Genomic DNA, 23,412 nt, shown 5'->3' with positions numbered 1-23,412 from the left:
ATAATCTAAAATATATATTTATTTATCAAATATAGCAAAATTTCATATTATATCGAAAACAAATACCGATAGACACTAATAGACTTCTATTAGTGTTTATCGGTGTATTGATAAACTGAGATAAGTTTATTAACGTCTATTAATGATAAAATTTGAAATTTTGCTACATTTTAAAATCTTTTTAACAATTTTGTCATTTACGATAGAAGCAATGAAATATAATTATCATTAATATTAGATTATCTATATATATAATTTATAAAACGATTCTTGACAGTTATGGAAAAAAAAAACTTAAAATTTAAATGTTATATATATAATTACAAATTTAGAAGAACAACAATAATAAATTTAAAGAGTCAAACAAACATCCCCAATTTTAATACAATTTTTTAGAAAGTAATTTTGTAATAGTGATATTCTTTTTCTTGAATAGAAAAGTTGAGAACTAATTTAAAAAGGCAGATTAAAAAGTGGAAAAAAAAAATAATGAAAAATGAGTCATAGAAATGCTTTTGGGGAAAGTCGTTGATAGGGACTTGTTGGGCGATGCTTCTTTCTTCGTTATTTTTTCAATTCATATTGGCATTTTATCATTGTCGAGAGCATTCAGTGTGAGCCTCATAGCTCTCTATATAAACCTCTCCAATCACTGCTTTTGGATCTAAGAATCTCTCCCAGTTACCCATTTTCTTCCTCTTTCATTCCCTCCCTCATACTCTTCCCATCTTTCTTATTTGTCTCTCTTCTTCAGGTACGCCTTTCTCCTTCTATCTCTTTTCCCCATTACCCATTTGGGTATTTGTTACTTTTCAAAATTTGGGTCTGTTTCCAGGTTCAAACTTGTGGTTTCTTTCCATTTACTCGTTTCTCGTACTGGGTTTTGGGTTTTGTTTCAGAATTCGTGTTTGTTTATGCTCCTTTTTTTTTTTTTTTTTTTTTTTTTTTGTCGATCGTCCTTCAAATGGATCAATTCTTCTGGGTTTTTTTGTCCCTTCCCTTCCCTTCCCCTGTTTTTTGGATTTATTTTGGGGTGGGGTATGTGATTTGTTTGTTTTGTGGGTGCCTAATGGGTTGTCTGTTTTGTTATTGTTTTTGTTTAGGGTGGTGATTTCAGAGGGAAATTTGGTGTGAAATATGGCTAACCGGAATCTGGAAAAGATGGCATCAATTGATGCGCAGCTTCGGCTTTTAGTACCAGCCAGAGTGAGTGAGGATGATAAATTGGTGGAGTACGATGCATTGTTACTGGATCGGTTCCTTGACATTCTCCAGGATTTGCATGGAGAGGATCTGAAGGAAACTGTAAGTTATAACTGGGAATTTGACTTTGATTTAGAAGGAAGGACGGACGATATTTTTTGTTTGTTTTACTCTCTTTGTGGATATAATAACCGTTTGGTGTGAATAAAAAAGTAGGAGAAAAGAAATGGATCCTTTTATTAATAGATATAGAGCAAGTGATGGTCATGACTTAAAACTTGATGTCATTCGATAGTTGTAAGATTGATAGGACACCCTAGAATTGAAGTTTAATGAGTCCCATTGTCATAATTTTGGTTTGCTTTCTTTATTGGGTGTGTAAATAGCCATATAGTATTGATACATTTACCAATTAGAACTTCTTTTTTCCTGTTTGATATTGCTGAAGTATGAATCAAGTACATCATCAGAAAGGAAAGATAACTCATGCTTCCAACTGCTTACTATTTGCATTCATATTGTTTGAATTTGGTCGTCTCAGTACTTCCATGGGATCAATAGCTAGTGACTGTTTGACTTTTTTTTTTTTGCATGATAGGTGCAAGAGTGTTATGAACTTTCTGCTGAATATGAAGGAAAGTTCAATCCAAAGAAACTCGAAGAGCTTGGAAATGTGCTGACTAGTTTAGATCCAGGGGACTCTATTGTCATTGCCAAATCTTTCTCGCATATGCTTAACTTGGCTAACTTGGCTGAGGAGGTTCAGATTGCTTATCGTCGAAGGATCAAACTGAAGAAGGGAGATTTTGCTGATGAAAACTCAGCAACCACCGAATCTGACATTGAGGAAACTCTGAAGAAGCTTGTGGGGGAACTGAAAAAGTCCCCTCAAGAAGTTTTTGATGCATTGAAGAACCAGACGGTTGATTTGGTTTTAACTGCTCATCCTACTCAATCAGTTCGTAGATCTTTGCTTCAAAAGCATGCAAGGTTGACTTATGAGCTACTGTGGATTATTTTTATGCTTATCTTTATATTTAATTTTCTAATGTCCTAACTGATCCGTTCTCTAACTATGCAGAATAAGGGATTGTTTAGTCCAGTTGTATGCCAAAGATATCACTCCTGATGACAAGCAAGAGCTTGATGAGGCACTTCAGAGAGAGGTAAAGTTTGCTCCCCTATTATCTGTCATATTCTGTTTTGCTTTTGTTTCCTAACTCAAATTATATTCAGAAAGAAATTCAACTGGCTGTGAGTTTGCAGACGGTTTTGTTTGCCTTTGAGATGGATGGCCACGCTCCATTTATTGTTTATTATCATGTGTTTTTTATTTTCCAATTCTTTCCATTTGTGAATATTAAGGTTAAGCCATACTTTATAAATGTATGTATCTGGAAAAATAACTGAAAGATGTATGCTGTTTGATATAATTAGTTGCAATGCGACATGTAGTACACTCAATTGAACTGGATGCAGACTTATATTATAGACATTATATTGCAGTCATGTGATTTTGACAACAATGGTTGCTTCCATTTATTTTTGTAGATTCAAGCTGCATTTCGTACTGATGAAATCCGTAGAACTCCTCCTACCCCACAAGATGAAATGAGGGCAGGAATGAGCTACTTCCATGAGACAATTTGGAAGGGTGTTCCTAAATTTCTGCGTCGTGTTGACACTGCTTTGAAAAACATAGGGATTGATGAACGTGTTCCTTATAATGCACCACTAATTCAGTTTTCATCTTGGATGGGTGGTGATCGTGATGGTATAAAATCCTCTTTTTTTTATGTCATAATGTAATTGCAAAACAATGAATTTAATTAGATTATGGAAGTGGAGTAATATATCCTCTCCACACGGACGCTACTTCAGGAAATTCTAACTGTCTTTAAAACTTTCAACTGTTGCTTTGATTGGTCTACAGGTAATCCTAGGGTGACACCTGAGGTTACAAGGGATGTCTGTCTTCTTGCTAGAATGATGGCTGCTAATCTTTACTACTCACAGATTGAGGATCTCATGTTTGAGGTATTTTTAGACCTTCAGCAAAATGCAAATTTTGGGGAACCGTTCTCATTTGATTTTTAGGCAATGTTTTTGCTATTTATCAACTAATTGAGGAACCATATTCGTTGTATTTGTCTGCAGTTGTCTATGTGGCGTTGCAGTAATGAGCTTCGTGAGCGTGCAGACGTGCTTCATAATTCATCGAGGAGGGATGCAAAACACTATATAGGTAATCAATCATGTCTTATGTTTTAAAGTAGAAAAACAGTTTTCAGATGCATTTGGTTTGCTGCGAAATTTATTTTATAGAGGAATTTTAAGTTTCATAATAATGAATTGAAATTTTTACTTCTGTTTGGATAGAGTTTTGGAAGCAAGTTCCTGCCAGTGAACCCTACCGAGTGATTCTTGGTGATGTAAGGGACAAGCTTTATCAGACGCGTGAACGTTCCCGCCATTTGTTAGCTAATGGATATTCTGACATCCCAGAGGATGCGACTTTTACAAATGTTGAGCAGGTTATCTCTCTGATTTTCAAAATGCTTTATTTATTTATTTGTGACATTAACGATCATTGCATTGGGAATATTTGATATGCTTACGGATGAACTGTTAAGTTAGATTACCGAGAAGTTCAACAATTGCCTTTGATAAAAATGGAGTCTGCTTACAAAACTATTTAGATAATAAATTTGGTTTTGAGACTAGTCAATCTACAAAGTCGTGAACATCTGACCCACAAACTCAATTTTGACAGCAATACTTCTTTGGACGACATATTTCATTTTTGCCAACAAGATAGGCCTCTGAATGAACTTGGCAACTTTATTACTTTAAAAATAGCTTCCTTTTGTTATTTTTTTAAAAGCCTCTGAGTGAAGAAAGTAAAGTGGGCAGCAATAAAGGAAAAAGATATTTTTGTTGTAAAAGTCTGTCTTGCTTTGCTAATGGAATTAATTTTAAAGAGAACTAGAAAGTTCATGTTACGATTAAGTTATTTTGCTAAATTATATTCCCTTTATTAGCTTTCAGTTAGACAAACTGTTTTGTTTATAATTAATTTCCCAACTTTTTGCAGTTCTTGGAGCCTCTTGAACTATGCTACAGATCCCTCTGTGCATGTGGTGACCGTGCAATTGCTGATGGCACCCTTCTTGATTTTTTGAGGCAAGTGTCCACTTTTGGCTTGTCACTTGTAAGACTTGACATCAGGCAAGAATCTGATCGTCACACCGACGTCTTGGATGCCATTACCCAGCATTTGGATATTGGTTCCTACAAAGAATGGTCTGAGGAACAGCGACAAGAATGGCTTTTATCTGAACTCAGTGGCAAACGTCCTCTTTTTGGTCCTGATCTTCCTACAACAGAAGAAATATCTGATGTTTTGAACACATTCCATGTCATAGCTGAACTTCCTTCTGATAACTTTGGTGCATATATCATTTCCATGGCCACTGCTCCATCTGATGTTTTGGCCGTTGAGCTCTTGCAGCGTGAGTGCCACGTTAGTCAACCATTAAGAGTTGTTCCCTTGTTTGAAAAGCTTGCAGATTTGGAGGCTGCACCCGCAGCCCTTGCTCGCCTCTTCTCGATAGATTGGTACAGAAATCGGATTAATGGAAAGCAAGAAGTCATGATTGGCTACTCTGATTCTGGCAAAGATGCTGGGCGGTTCTCTGCAGCATGGCAGTTGTACAAGGCTCAAGAGGAGCTTATAAAGGTTGCAAAACAATATGGTGTAAAACTAACTATGTTTCATGGTCGTGGTGGCACTGTTGGAAGAGGAGGTGGACCCACTCATCTTGCTATTTTGTCCCAACCACCCGAGACAGTTCACGGTTCACTCCGTGTAACAGTACAAGGGGAAGTTATTGAGCAGTCCTTTGGAGAGGAGCACTTGTGTTTTAGAACACTCCAACGTTTCACTGCTGCAACGCTTGAGCATGGTATGCACCCTCCAGTTTCACCAAAACCAGAATGGCGTGCACTGATGGATGAAATGGCTGTTGTTGCTACCGAAGAATACCGTTCCATTGTCTTCAAAGAACCACGATTTGTCGAATACTTCCGCCTGGTAGGATTTCTTTTGCCAACTCTCATAGTTACATTCTTGAAATCTGCACTGGCTGTGAGCTGTTTTAAACTCAATATTTTGTACATGTAATTTTAGGCAACACCAGAACTGGAATACGGTAGGATGAATATTGGAAGCCGTCCATCAAAGCGGAAGCCAAGTGGTGGTATCGAGTCACTCCGTGCAATCCCATGGATTTTTGCATGGACACAGACGAGATTCCATCTACCAGTTTGGTTAGGCTTTGGAGCAGCATTCAAGCATATTATTCAGAAGAATGTTAAGAACCTTCAAATGCTGCAGGAGATGTACAACGAATGGCCCTTCTTTAGGGTCACCATTGATTTGGTTGAAATGGTGTTCGCTAAAGGAGACCCTGGAATTGCTGCTTTGTACGACAAGCTCTTAGTCTCAGAAGACCTTTGGTCGTTCGGAGAGCGCTTGAGAGCCAACTATGAAGAAACAAAGAGCCTTTTGCTGAAGGTAAAATTTGGCCATTTCCCATTCAATCAAATACCATATAATGCTTCATTCAACCATAGTTTGAAACAATTTTTTGTCCTTGTACATTGTAGATTGCTGGACACAGTGATCTTCTTGAAGGGGATCCTTACTTGAAGCAAAGACTTCGTCTCCGTGATTCATACATCACAACTCTGAACGTGTGCCAAGCCTACACATTGAAACGAATTCGTGATCCAAACTACCACGTGAAAGTTCGACCACACATTTCAAAGGAAATAATGGAAGCAAGCAAACCAGCAGATGAACTCATTCATCTAAACCCACAAAGTGAATACGCACCTGGGCTAGAGGACACCCTGATCTTGACCATGAAGGGTATTGCTGCTGGAATGCAGAACACTGGTTAAACAGGAGAGAGCATTATATTATATAAGCAAAGCCTCCTTTTGTTGTTTGTTTTTGTTTGTTTGTCCCAGCATATATAAAATTGCGATTGCCAAGAAAGAAAAAGGCTCATAATTTATGCCATCAGAAGTGGATGTTGTTTAAGTAAATCCATCCTTTGGTGAGAAGAGATGTTGAGTGACTGACTTTACTGCTTTGCTGCATGATCAAAATCACTGTGCCCCAAATAGTAGAGTGGCCAGTGGATTATGTAGTTACCTTACGAGGCATTTGATTTTAAATAATTTGCATTAATGCTGAAACAGTCCTTTCTGTTATTATATCTTCTTCTTCTTCCTTTTTCTATTTTTTTCCAGAAACAACTCTTTTGTCTCTTAAAGGCTTTAAATGGTTGAAAGAAAAATTTTGAAGTTATAGTTGAGAAATGATTGCCTTGATTAGTCTAATAACATTTTGGACATATGGAATACCTAAAGATTTACTAAAATTTAGTTAATATGAAATACCCAAGGATTTACTAAAATTTAGTTAACATATGAAATATCCAGAGGTTACTAAAATTTAGTTAACAGTGTATAGCTCAACAACTAACTTCTCATATGGTTCAATCAACTAAGATCATTCGATCATTTTAGAGGTTCTGTTAAATTTTTTAATAAAAATAAAAAGATGTTAAATTATAAATTTGGCCTACATACTTTGTCCTTACTCCATACTTAATAAAACAAGGGAATCTGTGAAAATAGAAAATTTAAAAATATATTACTTTATGATTACCGTCTAATTATCTTCATATTTATCAAATAAGGTCCATTTTCTTGTAGTTAAAAGACCACTTAAAACCATAGAGATTAAATTCTAGTTTGTAATTACGAGACTTTAACCAATTTTTTTTATAACGTTTCCATTAAAATCAATCCATCAATAAAATATGATTAGGAAGACACAAATTTTGCAATTGAACATAAAATAAAATTGTTTTGGAGAGGGAAAGGGAAAGGGAAAGGGAAAAAAATGTTGTTAGAGAAGACTTCGATGGGAAGCAAAAGCACTCGACTTTTGAAACACCACAAGAACCGGTCTCTCTGATTTGCCTAAACACACACACACACCCATCGGAGAATAAGAAATGGCTCTAGCGATGCGGCAGAGACGCCCCTTCGCTTCCGACTCTCTGCCATCCACCACGGCTTCTTCTTCTTCCTACTCTAAATCCGATAAGCCTGGCCGATCAGCCACTGAAGGCGAAGACAAAGGACTTGGATGGTTCTTCCCACTCTTTGCTCTGGGGTTACTCAGGTACATGAGTGCCACATCCAACATCATTCACGATTGCGACGAAGTTTTCAATTACTGGGAGCCTCTCCATTTCCTTCTCTACAAATCTGGCTTCCAAACTTGGGAATACAGGTTCTTGCTCCAAATTCTCCCACATTCATGCTTGGCTTACATCCGAAATGTTAATATCTTTTTGTATGGTGGTTCATTTATGGGATGTTCTTGAGCTTGAAATCCCGTTTATTGTAGTTTTTGTCCTGCATCCCCCTGTTCTTGTGTTTACAGATATGGGGTTTGTTTGTTACTCCACTCGCTCTTAGTTTAAGCAAGTTATATACTATGTTGTTGGTTCCCGCTGCCTTGAGCTGGATAACGTACCATATAACACTACATTTTTCTCAATGGTTGCACCTAATTTAATATCCTACGGTTTCCTAGACACCCAAATGTTGGTAGGGTGAATTGGTTGTTGGATGAGATTAGTTGAGTGGCGTCTAAGCTGTCTTGACACTCATGAATATTAGAAAAAATAAAAAGCAATGATATGCTAATCAAGGTATAAGGCAAATATGACATGATTTGGTGGAGTAAGTGTGGTTCTAATTGTCTTGTAATGTAAAACCCTGACTAAATGTGTGAATTAGGTTACAATCCTTTTATGGGTATTCTATTTGCAAGACTTGAACACAGACATAATGCATATCATTTCCTATATAATCAAGTAGATCATTCATCAAATGAAGAATATATTGTTATCATTCTTGGCTTTCATTTGAAGACGGGTTTTACTTGGATTGAGCTTCTGTTTGGAGTTAGACATTAGACTTTAATGTACATAGAGAAAGAGTAGTCAGATTTACCATTTAAATGACGTTGATTACTTTCAACAGAATCTTGTTTAATTTTTATGTCCACTGAAACTGCACTCTCTTGCAGTTCCCAGTTTGCGCTCCGGTCATATTTGTACATTGTTCTCCATGAATTAGTGGGCAGACCAGCGGCGTGGCTGTTTTCTGAGGATAAAGTAAAAGGCTATTCTTTCTCAGTTGATATTGCTATTTTCTCACTAGCCAAAATGTAGATCCAGATATGTCTATGGTTTTAACCTCTCTTTATATTGCAGGTGAGAGTATTCTTTGCTGTGAGACTTTTCCTTGGTTTTCTATCTGTTGTTACAGAAACAGTTCTTGTTGTAGCCCTCTCTAGGAAGTTTGGGAAGCGCCTTGCCACTTATACTCTTGCGATGTTGTGCTTGACTAGCGGTTGTTTCTTTGCTAGCACCAGTGAGTGGCCTTTTTTCCCCCTGTATCCTACTTAAATGGTTAATTCTGTAACATTTACATGGAAGTCCATTGTTATATCTTTTTTTTAACTCGTTAAGTATTTTTTTTTTAACTCGTTAAGTATTTTTTATTTAATCTGGAATTATCTCAGTATTTGTCATTGTGTTGCCTCATTTTCCAGGTTTCTTGCCTAGCTCATTCTCCATGTATGCAGTATCTTTGTCATCTGGGTTATTTCTACTTGAGAAACCTGCTCCAGCGGTTGCTGTTGCTGCCTCTGGTGTAATTCTTGGCTGGCCATTTTCAGTCTTGGTTTTCCTTCCAGTCACACTTTACTCTTTACGAAGAAAATTTAAAGAGGCATTTCTTGCAGGGGCACTAGCATCTATAGCTCTCCTTGTATGTCTTCTGACTCTTCTCAAGTAATTTTATTGTGTTATTGACGATCTTTTGTTTAATGGAATCTTTTATTAAGAGCACGAGGGTAAGGTATTCTCTTTTTATGAAAGATTACTGAATGGAATTTTAACTCCAATGAGGAATTACCAAAGGATTGAACGAATAAAACTTCTTGATTTGATACTAGCTTTTTTCTAGTAAACTTATCTTCTAAATTTTCTTAAACTAAGACTCTGGCTAAAGATGGCAAAAATCCTTAAAAAATGTGGGGAATCCTCATTAAAGATAAAGATGAGGCTGGATACTGGGGAATTTTCATTCATTTTCAGGGATATAGAACAGAAATGCATTCCTCCTGGTCTCAATCCTACTTCTGTTTCAATTGGCAACATGGAGGATGGTGAGATGCCGGCTGATGTGGTTGACAAAATTTTGACCATAGTTGAAAAAACCTTTTACATTGTATTTTGAGGAAGGATTAAAACCCTTGCTTAGCTTAGCCTGATCTGGCCATCTCAAATTCTCGAGCCAAGTCAGTCCAAGCTAGCGTTGTAAAAGAAAACCTTGACCATTCTTGGACCCCAGATGAAATGTTTTCCCTCCATTCCTGAGTATGAATTTTTAGCTTGATGGTGTTCCCAAAGAAACACCGGAAGAAAATCTCCTTGCAAGAAGATAGGCTATAGAGCATTACGATACTGCTATTGGATCTCATTGATTTCTGGAGGATTTCTTTCATACCACTCGATCTTGATACAATTTTCTTCCTTTTAAAGAAAATAAAAATATTTGGCTTAAAAACTACTTTCCAATTATAATTTTCAATTTCTTTACTCCGAACTTTTCCATTAAGAATTCACTTTTACTATTGAAAATAAGTTTCTACTGTGAAAATAGAAATGAAATAAAAAGAAAACCCTCTTTTCTCCACCGCTTTTTAGTTCATATATAACGTGTCTTAACCTTGCTATGGTTTGGCTTGTAGGCCTTCTCGCTGCTTGTTGACTACTATTATTATAAAAGGTGGACATCATCTGTGTTAAATTTGCTGATATATAACGTCTTGGGAGGTGGTGAAAGCCATTTGTATGGAACCGAAGGACCACTTTTCTATCTCAGAAATGGATTTAACAACTTCAACGTTTGTTTCGTTCTTGCCTTACTTTTTGTGGGAATTTTACCAATTTCAAGAAAAAAGTATGTGCCAGACTTGCTTGTGGTGATCTCACCAATTTATATTTGGCTGGCATTCATGTCGTTGCAGCCTCACAAGGAGGAAAGGTTTGATACTTTAACAACACTGTCGTATATCTTCCCTGAAATCATAATTTTAAGAGAATTATTGTTAGTTCGTTATCTTACAATTTATAATGTATTGTGTCTGGGAACTCAAAATATAATTCTTTGTTGCTTGGAAGTTCTAGGTTGTTGAAGTTCTGTAAGGATTTGCCCTTTCGAATTTATATTTGTGATGATAAGATAAATGGTGCTAGCTGTTATGCTCGTGAATCTATAGAATTTGAAGGCTATCTAGCATTCCTTATCATCATTCTCTGTTGAAACATCCTCTGATATATGAAATTGCCGGTGGCAGTTTTTTCACCTGATATTATATATTTATTTTGATGCTGCAGATTCCTTTATCCAGTATATCCTCTTATTTGTGTTGCTGCTTCAGCAGTCATCGAGTGTTTTCCAGATTTTTTCAGAGACAGATACAATCCATATGATAATTCTGTACTTGTTATGGTGAGTATCGACCATCCCCCGTTTTCTGAATTTATTTCAATGATATTCTCCTCTATTTAGCTAGTTAATTTGCTTTGCAGATAGCCAAAGTTCTTAGACCCCTTGTTCTTGGCCTTATTCTTTGTGCATCCCATGCTCGTACATTTTCATTGATTAATGGCTACGCTGCTCCTCTGGAGGTTTACAAGGTCTTGGCTCACCATGAGGATATAGTAACAGGTTAGATGCATCGTTTTTTTTTTTTCAGCTTCTCTTTTGCTTGCAAACATATGCAAATATAGGAATTATTACTATAATCTCACATCACAGCTCAAGATTTATTGTCAATGGATAAAGATTTCTAATCATCTGTTCCTTTCTACACGAAATTTACTCTCCATAATATAACTTCTTTCAGATTCCACAATTTGTGTTGGAAGCGAGTGGCATCGTTTTCCATCATCATTTTTTGTTCCTGATTACATAAAAGAAGTAAGATGGATCGACGATGGGTTCCGAGGTCTTCTTCCTTTCCCATTTAATTCTACCTTGGGAGGAACTGCGGCCGCTCCACCATACTTCAACGACAAGAACAAAGCATCAGATGAGCAATATGTACTACCTCCAGTTCCTGAAAAATTTTCATTCTTATCATCCATGTTATTTTACTGATTCCCTTTTGTTTCCCTGATGATAAATAATATAATGAACTTTATAGCTCCGAGATCTCGATGCGTGCACTTACCTTGTCGAGCTTCAACTCCAAAGACCATATGCATCTCGTGGAAGTGACACGTCCAAGTGGGAGGTAAATCTTCGTTTTTCTCCTTCCAAGCTACTTTGAATGTAGGATTTTACCGAAATGTTTTTACTTGCAGGCAGTTGCAGCATGGCCTTACCTAGACAGAGAGATCTCACCGCCATTTTATCGATCATTTTTCATTCCGTACTTCTGGCAGAATAAGAATGTTTTTGGAACGTACAAGCTGCTTACGAGAATAACGAAGTAATTCACATCTTAGGAGCTTGGCCTTGCTCATTCTGTTACCACTTTGGAGACCAAATTAGCTTATAACTGAGTTTCCTGAGAATTTTTCCATCCTCATCTTTATCCCCAAAAATTAATTCTTCGGAATCGGGGAGGTAATTTGTTGAGCAGTAGAAATTTGAAATCCTTTTTCTGGGTTCGGCAACGTAGGTAGATATCGAACCTCTAACTTTTAATATAGATATATAATGTCTAGACTAGTTGAGTTATATACATAGATGAGTTAAAATCTTAGATCGTTTTGTTATGAGACTAATTTTCTTGGATAACTATAATGTGGCATAATCTTAAATCGTTTCATAACCATATCTATTATGGCATACTTTGTTTTTAGCCTTTAAAGTAGGCAAAAAATTACATTTTTTGTTTTAAAAAGTTGATAAGAACTTGTTATGTAAATTGATTTTCAATTTAGTTCACCACTTTTAGGGATCGTTAATCTCAATTGTATTAAATCAACGAGCAAATATCTGTAATGAAAAATAATGAGATAACAAAATAGCTATTTTACTATTGATTTTGTCAAAAGCTGATGAATATTGAGATTTTTTTTTTCTTTGTTACTATGTCTGTGTATCTCAACGTTCTTATGTTTTTCTTTTACTTAATATGGGAGAGAAGATATGGACACATTTTTAGTTGAAATTGAAATATGATAAGAATCTAAGTCCGTTTCGATGAACTTTTTTTTTTAGAATAAATAAAAGTCAACTATCCGAATCAAGTATAAGTTGTGGGTAAAATTTCAAAATTTTCTGTTTAATTAATGTGTAATTATATGTTGATATGAACATGAGTTTTAAAGGTGGACGAAGCAAACTATGTTGTAGATGTCAAGTGGATCAAAAAGTTTATATTAATGATCGCAAAGAAAACAAATTAGGGATTCTAAACCTTTTGAAATTTTCAAAGAGTAAAAAGAACGCTTTAATTTTCAAATCAATGTCAACAGCTAACTTTGATAGAAGTTTATAAAATTCTATTGTCTATATTGATAAAATTTAAAATTTACAATATTTTATAAATAAAACATTTTTAATAGTCATGTTATTTAATGAAATATAAATAAAATTAGAGAAAAGTTTAGAAACTAATGTGAAAATTTAGGATGTAAGCTTTTAATAATTTGAATACTTAAGAAAATCCATTTTACTTTCTCATAGCAAACAAATACCCACAAAGCTAATAGTAACTAAAAAACAAAATTTGTTAACTTAGAGAGAGAGACTTTTATTTGGTCTACAAATCTAAGAACTTAGAGAAGTTGTAGAGAGAGGAGAGCAGAAGAGAATATTTATTAGGATTAGCTGCATGGCGGAGCCTCGTCTTCAGACGTGACATCTTAATCATTAACAAGATCATTCTAAACACGACCATTATTAACAAACAAATTTGAATCTAGAAAAGCCCTTCTTGCAGGGATTGGCCATCTTCTAAACCTTAAACTTTCTGGGGAGTTTTGTTTTTCGCCACACGTATTCTTTACATTATCATGCAGAATGGTGTAGTTAGAGCTACTAATATTCCTTGAATAGCATTGTACATCATCGTGATATCTGTAGTCTTGCTGTGTACTTCCCAACCCACTTGTCACCAAATGACCTTTCACAACTATTAACCCCTGCCCATTTTGAACATTCTTTAAAGAGCTGATAACTTTTCCAAGTCCATCTGTCTTCTTCTCATTGAATCCCAATGTCAGGTTTGCTATAGATTGGTAACTTCCATTTTCTTCATCTTTGGTGTTTGAGTACATGTAAAGAGGAAAAGTTTTGAGAGATTTGACTGAATAAACATGAGAAGATTCCTTCTTGGCATAAACACTAGTATTGAATTGAATCTCCTGGTTCACAGTTTGACTGCTACCATTATTACCCATCGTCATTGAATTACTATAACTAAGATCTTGATTTGATAGAGTAGTGATGATTCCAAAAGAGGATTTCACCCATCCAGTTGATGATACAGATCTAGTTACCTTTGTCAAGAATGTTCCATCTGGACCTGTAAAGTTCAAATCCTGAGACATGGAAGGGGACGAGACGATATGATTCAAAAGCTTTGCTTCGGTTTTTACAGAGTTATCATCCAACCAAAGATGGAGATTTGCATTGATGAACCAAACATTTAAGGCATGGGTGACCCTAAACCCAAAGTTATGAACCTTTCCATCTAACAAATTGCCTAAAAATGGTGTGAGTTCTATGTCATAAGAGGGTAGATTGAAGGACCCAATTCCAGAAATTGGCCTCCAAAGAAGAGGATTCACACCACCTGTATAGATAACAGTAAAAGGCCAAACAGCACCAACAATCTCACCATCGAGATCAACTAAGACCTCCCTAAAAGGCCCATTTCCAGGTGTATCAGTAAGATTATTTGCAATAATATAATCATTTGGAAGGTTTGAATACCAAAACTCATCATTCTCATGAAAAGACACATAAACTTCCAACACAGCCCTGTAAACATTTTGGGGTATTTCAAATTCTTTGAACTCAACATCAGTTGAATTCTGAACTTCAAACCACAACCCATCATTCAATGGCAAATTCCGAGAAATGGGTAAAATTAAATCAGCCCTAGAATCAGAATCATAAGCAGACCCTAACTTTTGAGAATACACTCCATTACCACCAAAACCTTCCTCTTCAGGATAAAAGTGAATACGAATCTTAACATTGTATATCCCAGTATAGGTCTTATCAACAAGATTTCCCAAATAAACAGCCAGAGTTTGATTCTTCGAAAGCAACGAACTATACCTCGTAATATCCTTCTGAACCGTCCAAACAATCCCCGTAGCTCTAGGCTCCGCCGTGCAACTCCGAAGAATCTCAACGCCGCCAAGCCAAACGCCAAAGATACGATCGAATTGCCTCCCTCGACAAGTCGCCTTCCATTCAAGCACAATCTTGGAAAATTTAGTAAAGGAGCAATGAGAAGGAGGAGTATAATCCGCTAGAACGGGAGGCTTTCCATAAGTGAAGGCAAAATCGTGGTGAAGAAGGAGGAGAGAGCATGGTTTAGACTTGGGCGTAACAATGGGCTTGGATACTTCGAAGAAGACCGTAGGTGGAGTAGAGTGGTCGGCGGTTGTGGTGACGTCGGGCTCGGAGAAGAGATCCGATCGGCGGAGCCTGGTTTTGTGAAGATTGGCATTGGAGTGAAAGGGAAGGAGAAGAAGAAGAAGAAGAAGAAGAGAAATAAGAAGTAGAAATGAAGAAGCCATTAATGGGGGATCAGTGTGGGGATTGTGAGTGTTGTGGTTTGGGTAATGTTTATAAGGATGGTGAATTTGGAAGAAACACAGTGTATCCAACCAATGACTAAACTAATAGACTCCTTGACCTAACAACAATATGGCTAATTGCTATGAGTTGGTATTCATTTCACTTCCTATTTCATCCATTTATTCTCCCTAAGTAATTGAAACATTTATTGGGAAACCACAAAAACTTTAGCTCTTAAAACTTAAAACAGATCTAAATTTGTGTATAATAAACTAATTAACTCTTAGTTTCAACTAACTTCTTTTCTTTATCTCTCACCTTCTATATATACACACATTTTTTTACTTTATTTTGATAACTGTTTCAATTCTTTCTTTATGTCATTTTATTAACGAAACCTGTAGTCTTAGCTTAGCTTCATTCCTCACCATAAAAACCACATTTTCTTCTTTTGTTTATTATGCTATATTTAAAATTATTTTCACCATTTTTCCATTTATAATGTTATTTTATTGAAAAAAAACAAAAACAAAAACAAAAGTTTCTAAATACATTCTACCCTCTTTTATTGTTTGATTTTATTTTGTATAAAAAAGTATCTATGGCAATCAAAACTCGAGCCTTAACAGTTCTTTGAACTCGTATTCAATTATGATTGATAATTTTTTCTAAAAAAAGGTTTGTTAAGTTATATTACAACTTGAAAATTAATACAACTCTTAACCCGTTTATTATTATTATTGCATTTCGTAAACTTGTAAAATAATATATATCATAGTTTCACTTCTAAGGAATATTTTGCTGAGTTGCATAGTATAATAAATTTAAATTTCAAGATATCAAATTTTGTAATCTCATCAACCTCACCCCACATATTCATTTGCCTCGGTAAGTTTCAATTTATATATTCATTTATTAAAATAATGGAAAATTTTCATAATCATAAATATAACAAAATATCAAAATATTTACAACTAAAGCTTATAAAACCGATAATGTTCAAGATTGTGTCCAACATTAGATATTGGTATGGATTTAAATGATCAATTAATCGCGTGTTAACTAAAACATTTTTGGTATTTTTTTATCCTAAAATAATTGTAGTAAAAAATGATTGAGGTTTATCTCATTTAATCAAATAAATTACCCTTCCAAAACAAATTGCTACAATAAACTTTATAATAGACCTGACTTTTTGGTTTCTTTTCTTTTTTCCCCTCTTATTTGAGGAGAATAATAAACCTGATTTTTTTAAACATTTTTATTTTCATTAAAAATATTTTTGAACACTTGAGAAATCATTCCCAACAAATTTTTAGATCGGATCGGCTATAGATTAAATGAACAAATCAAAATTACGCTAGAGAAAGAGATACAGATCTTCAGCAGACCAAATGATATAATGCTTTATTTTTCACTATCAAGAAATGAGAAAATCATACAGTTTCAAAGTTGATCAAAGGGTTCGGTTTATAACACAAATCTGACCAGAATCTCCGTTTAATAAGAAAACTTCCAATGGAACATAAGGGGAATCCATGGACGATCCAAGCCTGAAGGAAGGTTGTAGTAGTTTGCTACCCTTTGTACATCGAATGGTTCGGAGACGACGCCCCGTTCTCATCTGCCATATCTGCCGCAGATCACAGAAATCATTTAACAAAATTCCACAGAGAAATGGTAACTAATATATACATGCAACTTTTGAACTTTTGCACTTTTGCTCTGTTGCTTGCATTCAATGCAGAATTATAAATAAAAAGATTATATTTTTTCTTCCTCAAGAGATCTTCCTAGGAAAGTTTCATATTTACTCTAGCGTGGTGGATCAACTCCTTGCATTGGTTGTTTTCATTTGCTATTAGCTAAGAGTAACCAAGTTAACAATATCCCTTAACTAAGAAGGTGATAAGAATGTTATTTGGATAGAAATAGGGATATTGGTAGGTATTAGAAGTGTGTTAGTAATTTATTACGAAATTTGTTCGGAAAGTTTGGTAATAAATATAGGAGTGAGAAAGGAGGTAGGTATTGTTTTGGTGATTGATTCAGGACTAAGAGAGATCTCAAAAGAGGGAGGGTCCACGTACATCAAACACTGGGTTTATCTTATAGTTTGGTTATCCTTTTATCTTTTGATATATCTGAGTTCCTATTAGATGGTTGTGTTTTATCTACTAATGGTGCAAAATCATATTGACATGGGGAAGACCAAGCAATAGTTGGTAGTCAATAGTGTTCAAAAGATAAGATGAAGAAACTTTGAACAAATGTAAATAGAACTCGATTAGTGAGTGGTAAAGAGTACCTCAACTATCCCCTTTCTTGGTGCATGAATAGCCAAACACAAGCAGTAATCATTTTTTGCGGGTTCATAATCCATGGAATTAGAACTTGATGATGCAGTATCTCTATTGACTAGCATCTCCATGAACAAACAGTTGGCATCACGATATCCCTGTAATTTATTTAGAAGAGTTTGTTTAGAAGAAAGAGGGGGCCAAGTGATGGAAGTGAGTTTACTTTAAATCATTGAAGTTCAAAAGATGACCTTCCATAGTCGCACCACCACAAGTGCCTGGGTGTCTAGAAGCAGTATTCGACCCAATGAATCTGTAATCGCTGCCAGTGTACCGCTTGGTGACAAAGTCAGTTTCTCACCCTTTCTCGGATGGTCCTTTAAGCACGTCAAAGGAGAGGCTGCAGCAATCATGATGCCAAGAAGTTCCTAAAAATTTTGTAAAAATAGTACAATAGCTGATGCATAGTTGTTAGAACACTAACAGTGACGTGAACTCAAGATCCAGATATATTTATATCATATGAAAATTGCATCTTTATCGTACAACTCAAGAAATTGAAAAGTGTCCATCAAATTTCTCTACTTAAGCCCCCACGATAATAATCTCAGGTCTTACAAAGATAAATAAAATAAAAGAAAAAAAAGAAAAAGAAAGCCCTAATGAGCAGAAGTTTGCACTTGAACTAAAGATGAATAGAATGCGTAGTAAGAAAACTTTAAAACAACAATAAATGATGAGGTTAGTATTTAACTTTTTAGATGCTTAAAGCTGGCTATCTTTTCACAATGACCAATAGAAAACTTTGATATCTTTGCATGTCAAGCTTGCTTGACAAAAGAATTAGACAGGAAATCCAGCTAAACAAAACATAGAATCTTAGGAACACAATACTTGATTAAATATTGCAATTTGCAACCAACTATTCGCACCTCGAGCAAAAGCTTGACCCTTCGCATCTGGCTTTTTAGATGTTTTTGGTTCACTTCGCCAAATCATTTTTGAAAATGAAGCTATTGTTGAAAATGTTGCAGGGACAACTTTTGATAAAATGGCTCCCACTAAAGACCGGCTCTTGTCTTCAGAAAGTCTTTTCACATGATGCCACCATACAAAGTAAACAAAATGTCACAATAATTGACAAGATTCAAATATAATACTTTTTATCTCAGGGATTAAAGTTACATTTCACACAAGAACTTGAGAATCAAAAATAGCAAAAGACCAGACAACCTGACCTGAATGCTGAAATAACAGCATCCTCTCCAACAGTGACTGCACAAAAATAACGTTCACTTGACTGCCCAACAATAAAAGCAGCTGAATTCAAATACCAGAATAATTTCAGAGAGCTTCCACGGCATAAGCACTGCTCCTAGAACAATCTCCAAGTTTTTCCAACGAAATAAAGAAATTATCTCTTTACCTGGAGTTCCATCAATGGAGGAGGCATAACACCAGTGATTGCTGCATCTGCACAAGCACCGTATTTGCTGACATTCCATACTTGGTAAGCTAACTTTTCAACTGAATTTTCAGAATCATTCATATCCCGTTGGTGTGATTTTGGATCCCAAAACTGTGAACTTGATTCTTGAAACCATTTTTGTAGTGTATTCTGTGACCAAAGCATGTAGGCCATGTTAAAGTAGTCCAAAATAAATCATCCATAAAGGCAGAGGCAATATAAGTTGAAGCACAGAGGTAATAACAAAGAACGAATATGGATGTAGAGACTAACATCAGAGTTCTCAAAAAAGAAAAATAATGAATTATGAACATGGACGACTATAGCTCACTCAACAGCACAATCCATAAATCCCAAGAAAAAGCAGCACAATAATCTAAATCTTCACTGTTTTCCAAGATAAAATTCATATTTTCAAGATTAGCAATTAAAAAGTGGTAGCAAGAACCTGAATATCAGATCCTTCAATTCGAGCAATTACACCTGGCATAGCTATCGAAACCTCCTCCAAAGAAGATCCATGGGATAAATCTCTCTTCGAACCATGAACCCTAATCTTTAGAATTCTTCCAGGATGGATCATCTAAAAGGCCACAAATTGGCAATAAATTCCATCAGAATTTAGAAAAAAAAAATGGAGTCATATATTGTGTCATAAAAAATCAAGTTTCCAGTAACGAGAATACAAAATTTTGCAAGTTTGTAATGTTTGTATCTAGACTAACATAGTTGCATTGCTTATATTAACAACGAAGACTGTATTTAAATGAATAAAATTCCAAGTCAATAACCAAATATTTTGCATTCCATATTTGCAGGAGGAGGATTGACAATTGGATATGTTTTACTCCCAGGCATTTGCAGTAGAAAATCATCTTGCGCTCACATTTACCTAAACTAAGGTTTTAACTTGAAGCGTACTTAGTTGAGATGTTATCTCTCCTTTTACTTTTTTTCCCCATAGATACATGAATCCAAATATATTCCTCAAATAATATTAGGCAATTGCAAATTTTGTGAAGTCTTAAAGATATAAACCCTGGTAAACTACCAATAAAACCAAATGAAGGCCAAGAATCATATTAGCATCGGGATTTTAAACTACCGATAGGGTGTCAAATAATTAGAGCATCTACCATTCCATTATCATCTTTCCAGGTAAAAGATCATAACAAAACCTACAAGTACTTCCATAATTATACATCTTTCTTTTAATGAGAAACTTCCATTGAGAGAGAAATGGAAGAATGTGCGGCAAAAACCCACAAAAAGGAGCCACCAACAAGAAAGGTTCGATAATTATACATCTTAAGCGAATACGCTTCTTAAAACAGTTGTGAACTAAATTATAGTACTTTCTTAATCAAACAATTCCTTCCTTTCCTAGAAATCAGATTTTGATTTTTTTCATGGATTTAAGAACAGTGATCCCGTGAAAGTTTATTAGATTTTAATTCCCCCTTTCAGCTTTTCTGATGATGAAAACAACATATCAAAACAATGAAAAGGGACAAAAGAGATTAACAAGATACCTGTTTGAGAATCAAATCTCCACGTAGGGAGTAAATCAGAAAATACCCACAAGAAGTCCCGACCAAAATCACCTTAATTTCATCTAACACCAACCATTCTAAAGCGGAAATGTACTCCGCTTCGATCGGAGACAAATCAGAGGGCCTGATCTTCAGTGGATATCCATCGGAACCGGACCAACCAAGAACAAGAATGATAGATCGATTGGCGAGCGCGAGAGAGTGGGAATCAAGAGCACAGAGTAGATTGGGGCTGTCGACGAGCCAGCCTTCCTTTCCAGCGCCAAAATCGGCAAGGTCCTCGCAAGCTATGCAGCCTAACTCGGTCGTGAAGGTTCGTCTCGCCATTGCCGGAAAAAAGGAACTTGAATCCCTATGGCTTAATGGAGATGAAATTGAAAGAAACCCATGAAGAATTGAGTGGAAAGAGATCGAATTTGACAAACTTTTGGACGAAGAAACGTGCCTGAGAAACACGCGTCTTATTCGTAGTCCCAAATCTAAACTCCGAAGCACTACACAATGTGTAATCCTTTTAATTTAACTTCTAATTTCTTTTTCCAAATAAATATATATTTATAATTCTCTGATTAACTATAATCAACATTATTTCAAAATCTTCATTTGTTACGTTTAACATTTACTCTACCTACAATCTAATATTATTTTGTTATGTAAATGTTATAATTTCTATTATTTATGTATTTATTAACTTCTTTCTCAAACTACACTAAATTAAAATTTAACACAAACTAAATGAAAAATGATTATTTTCTATTAACTTAGAAGTCATTGTGGTATAGGCCGAGGCCGAGGCTCCTTCCCTAAATATGGTATCATACATAGACACACATTAATGTTATCTTCTTCATTGAGTCCCTTGATTGAATGTTCCAATGGCTACTTCCCCATTCCCTCCCCCTAAAACCCTAAACCCTTCTTCTCCATTTCTCAACTCCACCTCCCTCACACCATTCTCCAATCCCCTTCTTCAAACCCTAACCCTTAAACCCCATCACACCCATTATTATAAACCTCTTTCCATCATTTCCGGTATCTCATATCCTTACCAAATTTCCCTTTTCTCACGCCCGGACATTCGTACCCATGCCGGCCGGAGCAAGAAAAAACCTGGAGGCCCCTCTCCCGGCCGGATTGAAGGCAACGCCGATTTCCGACGGAAACTCAGGGATAATGCCCGCCGTAAAACCCAGAAGCTCGCCGAGTCCCATTTCTACCGTCGCAAGAAGTCGAACAGAAATTACGCGGATAACTTCAGTGAGGATGAGCTTCAACAGATTGGCCTTGGCTACGATCGTATGGTTCGATTCATGGAGAAAGATGACCCGAATCTACGCCATCCCTACGATTGGTACAAGTACGGCGAGTTCGGCCCCTACTCGTGGCGTGGAGTCGTCGTCGGCGAGCCGATTCGTGGGCGGTTCACGGATGAACGAGTTACGATTATCAGTGAGGTTAAGGATCATGAGGAGTGGGAGAAGATTGAGCAATCAGAAATGGCTGCTGATTTCAGCACGGGATTGCAGAGGATGGACAAGAGCAAAGGATTTCGTTACTTTTGGGTGTTCGTGAGACACCCACGGTGGAGAATCTCAGAGCTGCCTTGGCAGCAATGGACTTTGATTGCAGAGGTTGTACTTGAATCTGGTAAAGAAAGGTTGGATAAATGGAGCTTGATGGGTAGGCTTGGAAACAAGTCAAGAAAGAACATAACTCAATGTGCAGCTTGGATGAGACCCGATATCATATATGTGAAAAAACCTGTTTATCAGTGCAGATTTGAGCCACAGGATGAGTTTTTCCAAGCAATGATGCCATTTCTTGATCCCAAAACAGAACAAGATTTTCTCTTTGAGTTGCAGGATGACGAAGGAAATGTTGAATGGGTGACTTATTTTGGTGGGTTGTGTAAGATTGTGAGGATAAATCCAAAGGCATTTATAGATGATGTAGTGAATGCTTACGAAAAGTTGAGCGATGAGAAGAAATCCAAATGTTTGGAGTTTCTTCTGAGTAACCACCCTGTTCCATTGCTGCATCCATATACAAAAGAGTGGAAGGCTAAGTTGGAGGAGGAGGAGTTGGGATGTGATGCCCCAGACGAGATGGAAAATCGACGTAGGGACGACAATGTGATCACAGAGTGGATTGAGACTGACAATGAAGAAGAGTACGAGGAGCAACCCAAGGAGGATATCGTAATGGAGGACATGGATGAGGACGAGGACGAGGACGAAGAGGATGATGATGAACAAGAGGAGGGAAATCAGGAAGAAGAAGAAGATGAGGGTTACTGGGATGAGAGGTTTAGGAAGGCAATAAGTAGTCCAGAAGAGCTTGAGAAGCTGTTTAAACGCAGTGGAGAAATGGCTGATGAGTTGTATGAGAAGGAGAATGTGGGGAGAAGAAGGGCAACAGCCATGAAAGACGGGGATGAGGTGGAAATGAGAGGGAAGAAACCAAAAGTGAAAGCAGAAGAATGGGAGTATATTGGGTATGGGCCATGGAGGAAGAAGATAAAGAAGAGTCAAATTCCTCCAGAGTTGTTCTTGAGATCTACAGTAAGGCCTTTCACTTATAGGAATCTTGTGAAGGAAATTGTATTGACAAGGCATGCTATTTTGGATGGTGAAATTGGGGTATGATCTTATCATTACTTTATAGTATTATTTTCAAATTGGAATACATAAATTAAAACCATTCTCACTGTTATGGGAAAAAATGGTGAATTGGTTGTGAAGGGGATTTTTGTTACATATAAAAAAAAAAAAATAGTAGTACATTGCACTTTTAGTAATACATGGCACTTTTTTAACTTAAGTTTGATTATTTGGGATCTAAAGGAAAAAAAAAAGTCTTAGACAATTTACTGTATTGAAAGACAAGAATTTGAAAACTATTGGTAAGTCAATTTTTACATGTAACAAGACAAGATGAATGTATAAATGATTTTTAA

General features: G+C 36.1%; 5 protein-coding genes across 6 annotated transcripts; 3 read left to right on the top strand and 2 right to left on the bottom strand.

Annotated features, from left to right (window-relative positions):
* Positions 1-592: 592 nt before the first annotated feature.
* LOC101208329 (phosphoenolpyruvate carboxylase, housekeeping isozyme-like) lies at positions 593-6,488 on the top strand. 2 transcript variants are annotated; one of them, XM_031883640.1, is made up of 11 exons: positions 593-754; positions 1,104-1,305; positions 1,802-2,193; positions 2,285-2,369; positions 2,755-2,977; positions 3,137-3,240; positions 3,361-3,448; positions 3,583-3,737; positions 4,298-5,296; positions 5,393-5,779; positions 5,872-6,488. In XM_031883640.1, the coding sequence occupies exons 2-11, from the start codon at positions 1,138-1,140 to the stop codon at positions 6,166-6,168; spliced, it is 2,898 nt and encodes a 965-aa protein (XP_031739500.1). In that variant the 5' UTR covers positions 593-754; positions 1,104-1,137; the 3' UTR covers positions 6,169-6,488. The 2 variants fall into 2 exon arrangements, with proteins under 2 accessions (XP_031739500.1, NP_001267517.1); NM_001280588.1 differs by lacking the exon at positions 593-754 and having other exon boundaries at positions 1,138-1,305; positions 5,872-6,168.
* A 674-nt stretch (positions 6,489-7,162) lies between these two features.
* On the top strand, positions 7,163-12,210 carry LOC101208085 (dol-P-Man:Man(6)GlcNAc(2)-PP-Dol alpha-1,2-mannosyltransferase). The gene is made up of 10 exons (XM_004145979.3): positions 7,163-7,576; positions 8,381-8,468; positions 8,568-8,727; positions 8,909-9,126; positions 10,112-10,407; positions 10,761-10,875; positions 10,956-11,094; positions 11,273-11,469; positions 11,573-11,662; positions 11,733-12,210. Exons 1-10 carry the CDS (start codon positions 7,296-7,298, stop codon positions 11,862-11,864), a joined length of 1,716 nt encoding a protein of 571 aa, XP_004146027.1. The 5' UTR covers positions 7,163-7,295; the 3' UTR covers positions 11,865-12,210.
* Positions 12,211-13,169: 959 nt separating this feature from the next.
* LOC101203657 (peptide-N4-(N-acetyl-beta-glucosaminyl)asparagine amidase A) lies at positions 13,170-15,250 on the bottom strand. The gene has a single exon (XM_004146044.3). It carries the CDS (start codon positions 15,132-15,134, stop codon positions 13,266-13,268), a length of 1,869 nt encoding a protein of 622 aa, XP_004146092.2. The 5' UTR covers positions 15,135-15,250; the 3' UTR covers positions 13,170-13,265.
* A 1,266-nt stretch (positions 15,251-16,516) lies between these two features.
* On the bottom strand, positions 16,517-20,973 carry LOC101207844 (rab3 GTPase-activating protein non-catalytic subunit). Its single transcript, XM_004145978.3, has 8 exons — positions 20,436-20,973; positions 19,352-19,486; positions 18,862-19,053; positions 18,674-18,735; positions 18,368-18,525; positions 17,687-17,835; positions 17,444-17,593; positions 16,517-16,768 (listed from the first exon to the last, which is right to left on the bottom strand). Exons 1-8 carry the CDS (start codon positions 20,781-20,783, stop codon positions 16,592-16,594), a joined length of 1,371 nt encoding a protein of 456 aa, XP_004146026.1. The 5' UTR covers positions 20,784-20,973; the 3' UTR covers positions 16,517-16,591.
* A 274-nt stretch (positions 20,974-21,247) lies between these two features.
* On the top strand, positions 21,248-23,276 carry LOC101207599. The gene has a single exon (XM_004145977.3). It carries the CDS (start codon positions 21,332-21,334, stop codon positions 23,099-23,101), a length of 1,770 nt encoding a protein of 589 aa, XP_004146025.1. The 5' UTR covers positions 21,248-21,331; the 3' UTR covers positions 23,102-23,276.
* The last annotated feature ends 136 nt before the right edge of the window (positions 23,277-23,412 follow it).

The sequence above is a fragment of the Cucumis sativus genome, chromosome 4, assembly GCF_000004075.3.
Source record: "Cucumis sativus cultivar 9930 chromosome 4, Cucumber_9930_V3, whole genome shotgun sequence".
NCBI classification, from domain to species: Eukaryota; Viridiplantae; Streptophyta; class Magnoliopsida; order Cucurbitales; family Cucurbitaceae; genus Cucumis; species Cucumis sativus.
This window is presented reverse-complemented; position numbering and strand designations above follow the sequence as displayed.

Excerpts from the sequence above, each read along its gene's own strand:
- LOC101208085 (XM_004145979.3), top strand. The coding sequence starts at position 7,296 with ATGGCTCTAGCGATGCGGCAGAGACGCCCCTTCGCTTCCGACTCTCTG. Across the intron at positions 10,876-10,955 it reads ATAATTCTGTACTTGTTATG|ATAGCCAAAGTTCTTAGACC; the intron begins GTGAGTATCGAC and ends TTTGCTTTGCAG. Across the intron at positions 11,470-11,572 it reads AAGCATCAGATGAGCAATAT|CTCCGAGATCTCGATGCGTG; the intron begins GTACTACCTCCA and ends TGAACTTTATAG.
- LOC101207844 (XM_004145978.3), bottom strand. The coding sequence starts at position 20,783 with ATGGCGAGACGAACCTTCACGACCGAGTTAGGCTGCATAGCTTGCGAG. Across the intron at positions 19,054-19,351 it reads TTGAAGGATCTGATATTCAG|AATACACTACAAAAATGGTT; the intron begins GTTCTTGCTACC and ends CTTTGGTCACAG. Across the intron at positions 18,736-18,861 it reads CTCCATTGATGGAACTCCAG|TCAAGTGAACGTTATTTTTG; the intron begins GTAAAGAGATAA and ends ATTGTTGGGCAG.
- LOC101208329 (XM_031883640.1), top strand. The coding sequence starts at position 1,138 with ATGGCTAACCGGAATCTGGAAAAGATGGCATCAATTGATGCGCAGCTT. Across the intron at positions 1,306-1,801 it reads GAGAGGATCTGAAGGAAACT|GTGCAAGAGTGTTATGAACT; the intron begins GTAAGTTATAAC and ends TTTGCATGATAG. Across the intron at positions 3,241-3,360 it reads TTGAGGATCTCATGTTTGAG|TTGTCTATGTGGCGTTGCAG; the intron begins GTATTTTTAGAC and ends ATTTGTCTGCAG.
- LOC101203657 (XM_004146044.3), bottom strand. The coding sequence starts at position 15,134 with ATGGCTTCTTCATTTCTACTTCTTATTTCTCTTCTTCTTCTTCTTCTT.
- LOC101207599 (XM_004145977.3), top strand. The coding sequence starts at position 21,332 with ATGGCTACTTCCCCATTCCCTCCCCCTAAAACCCTAAACCCTTCTTCT.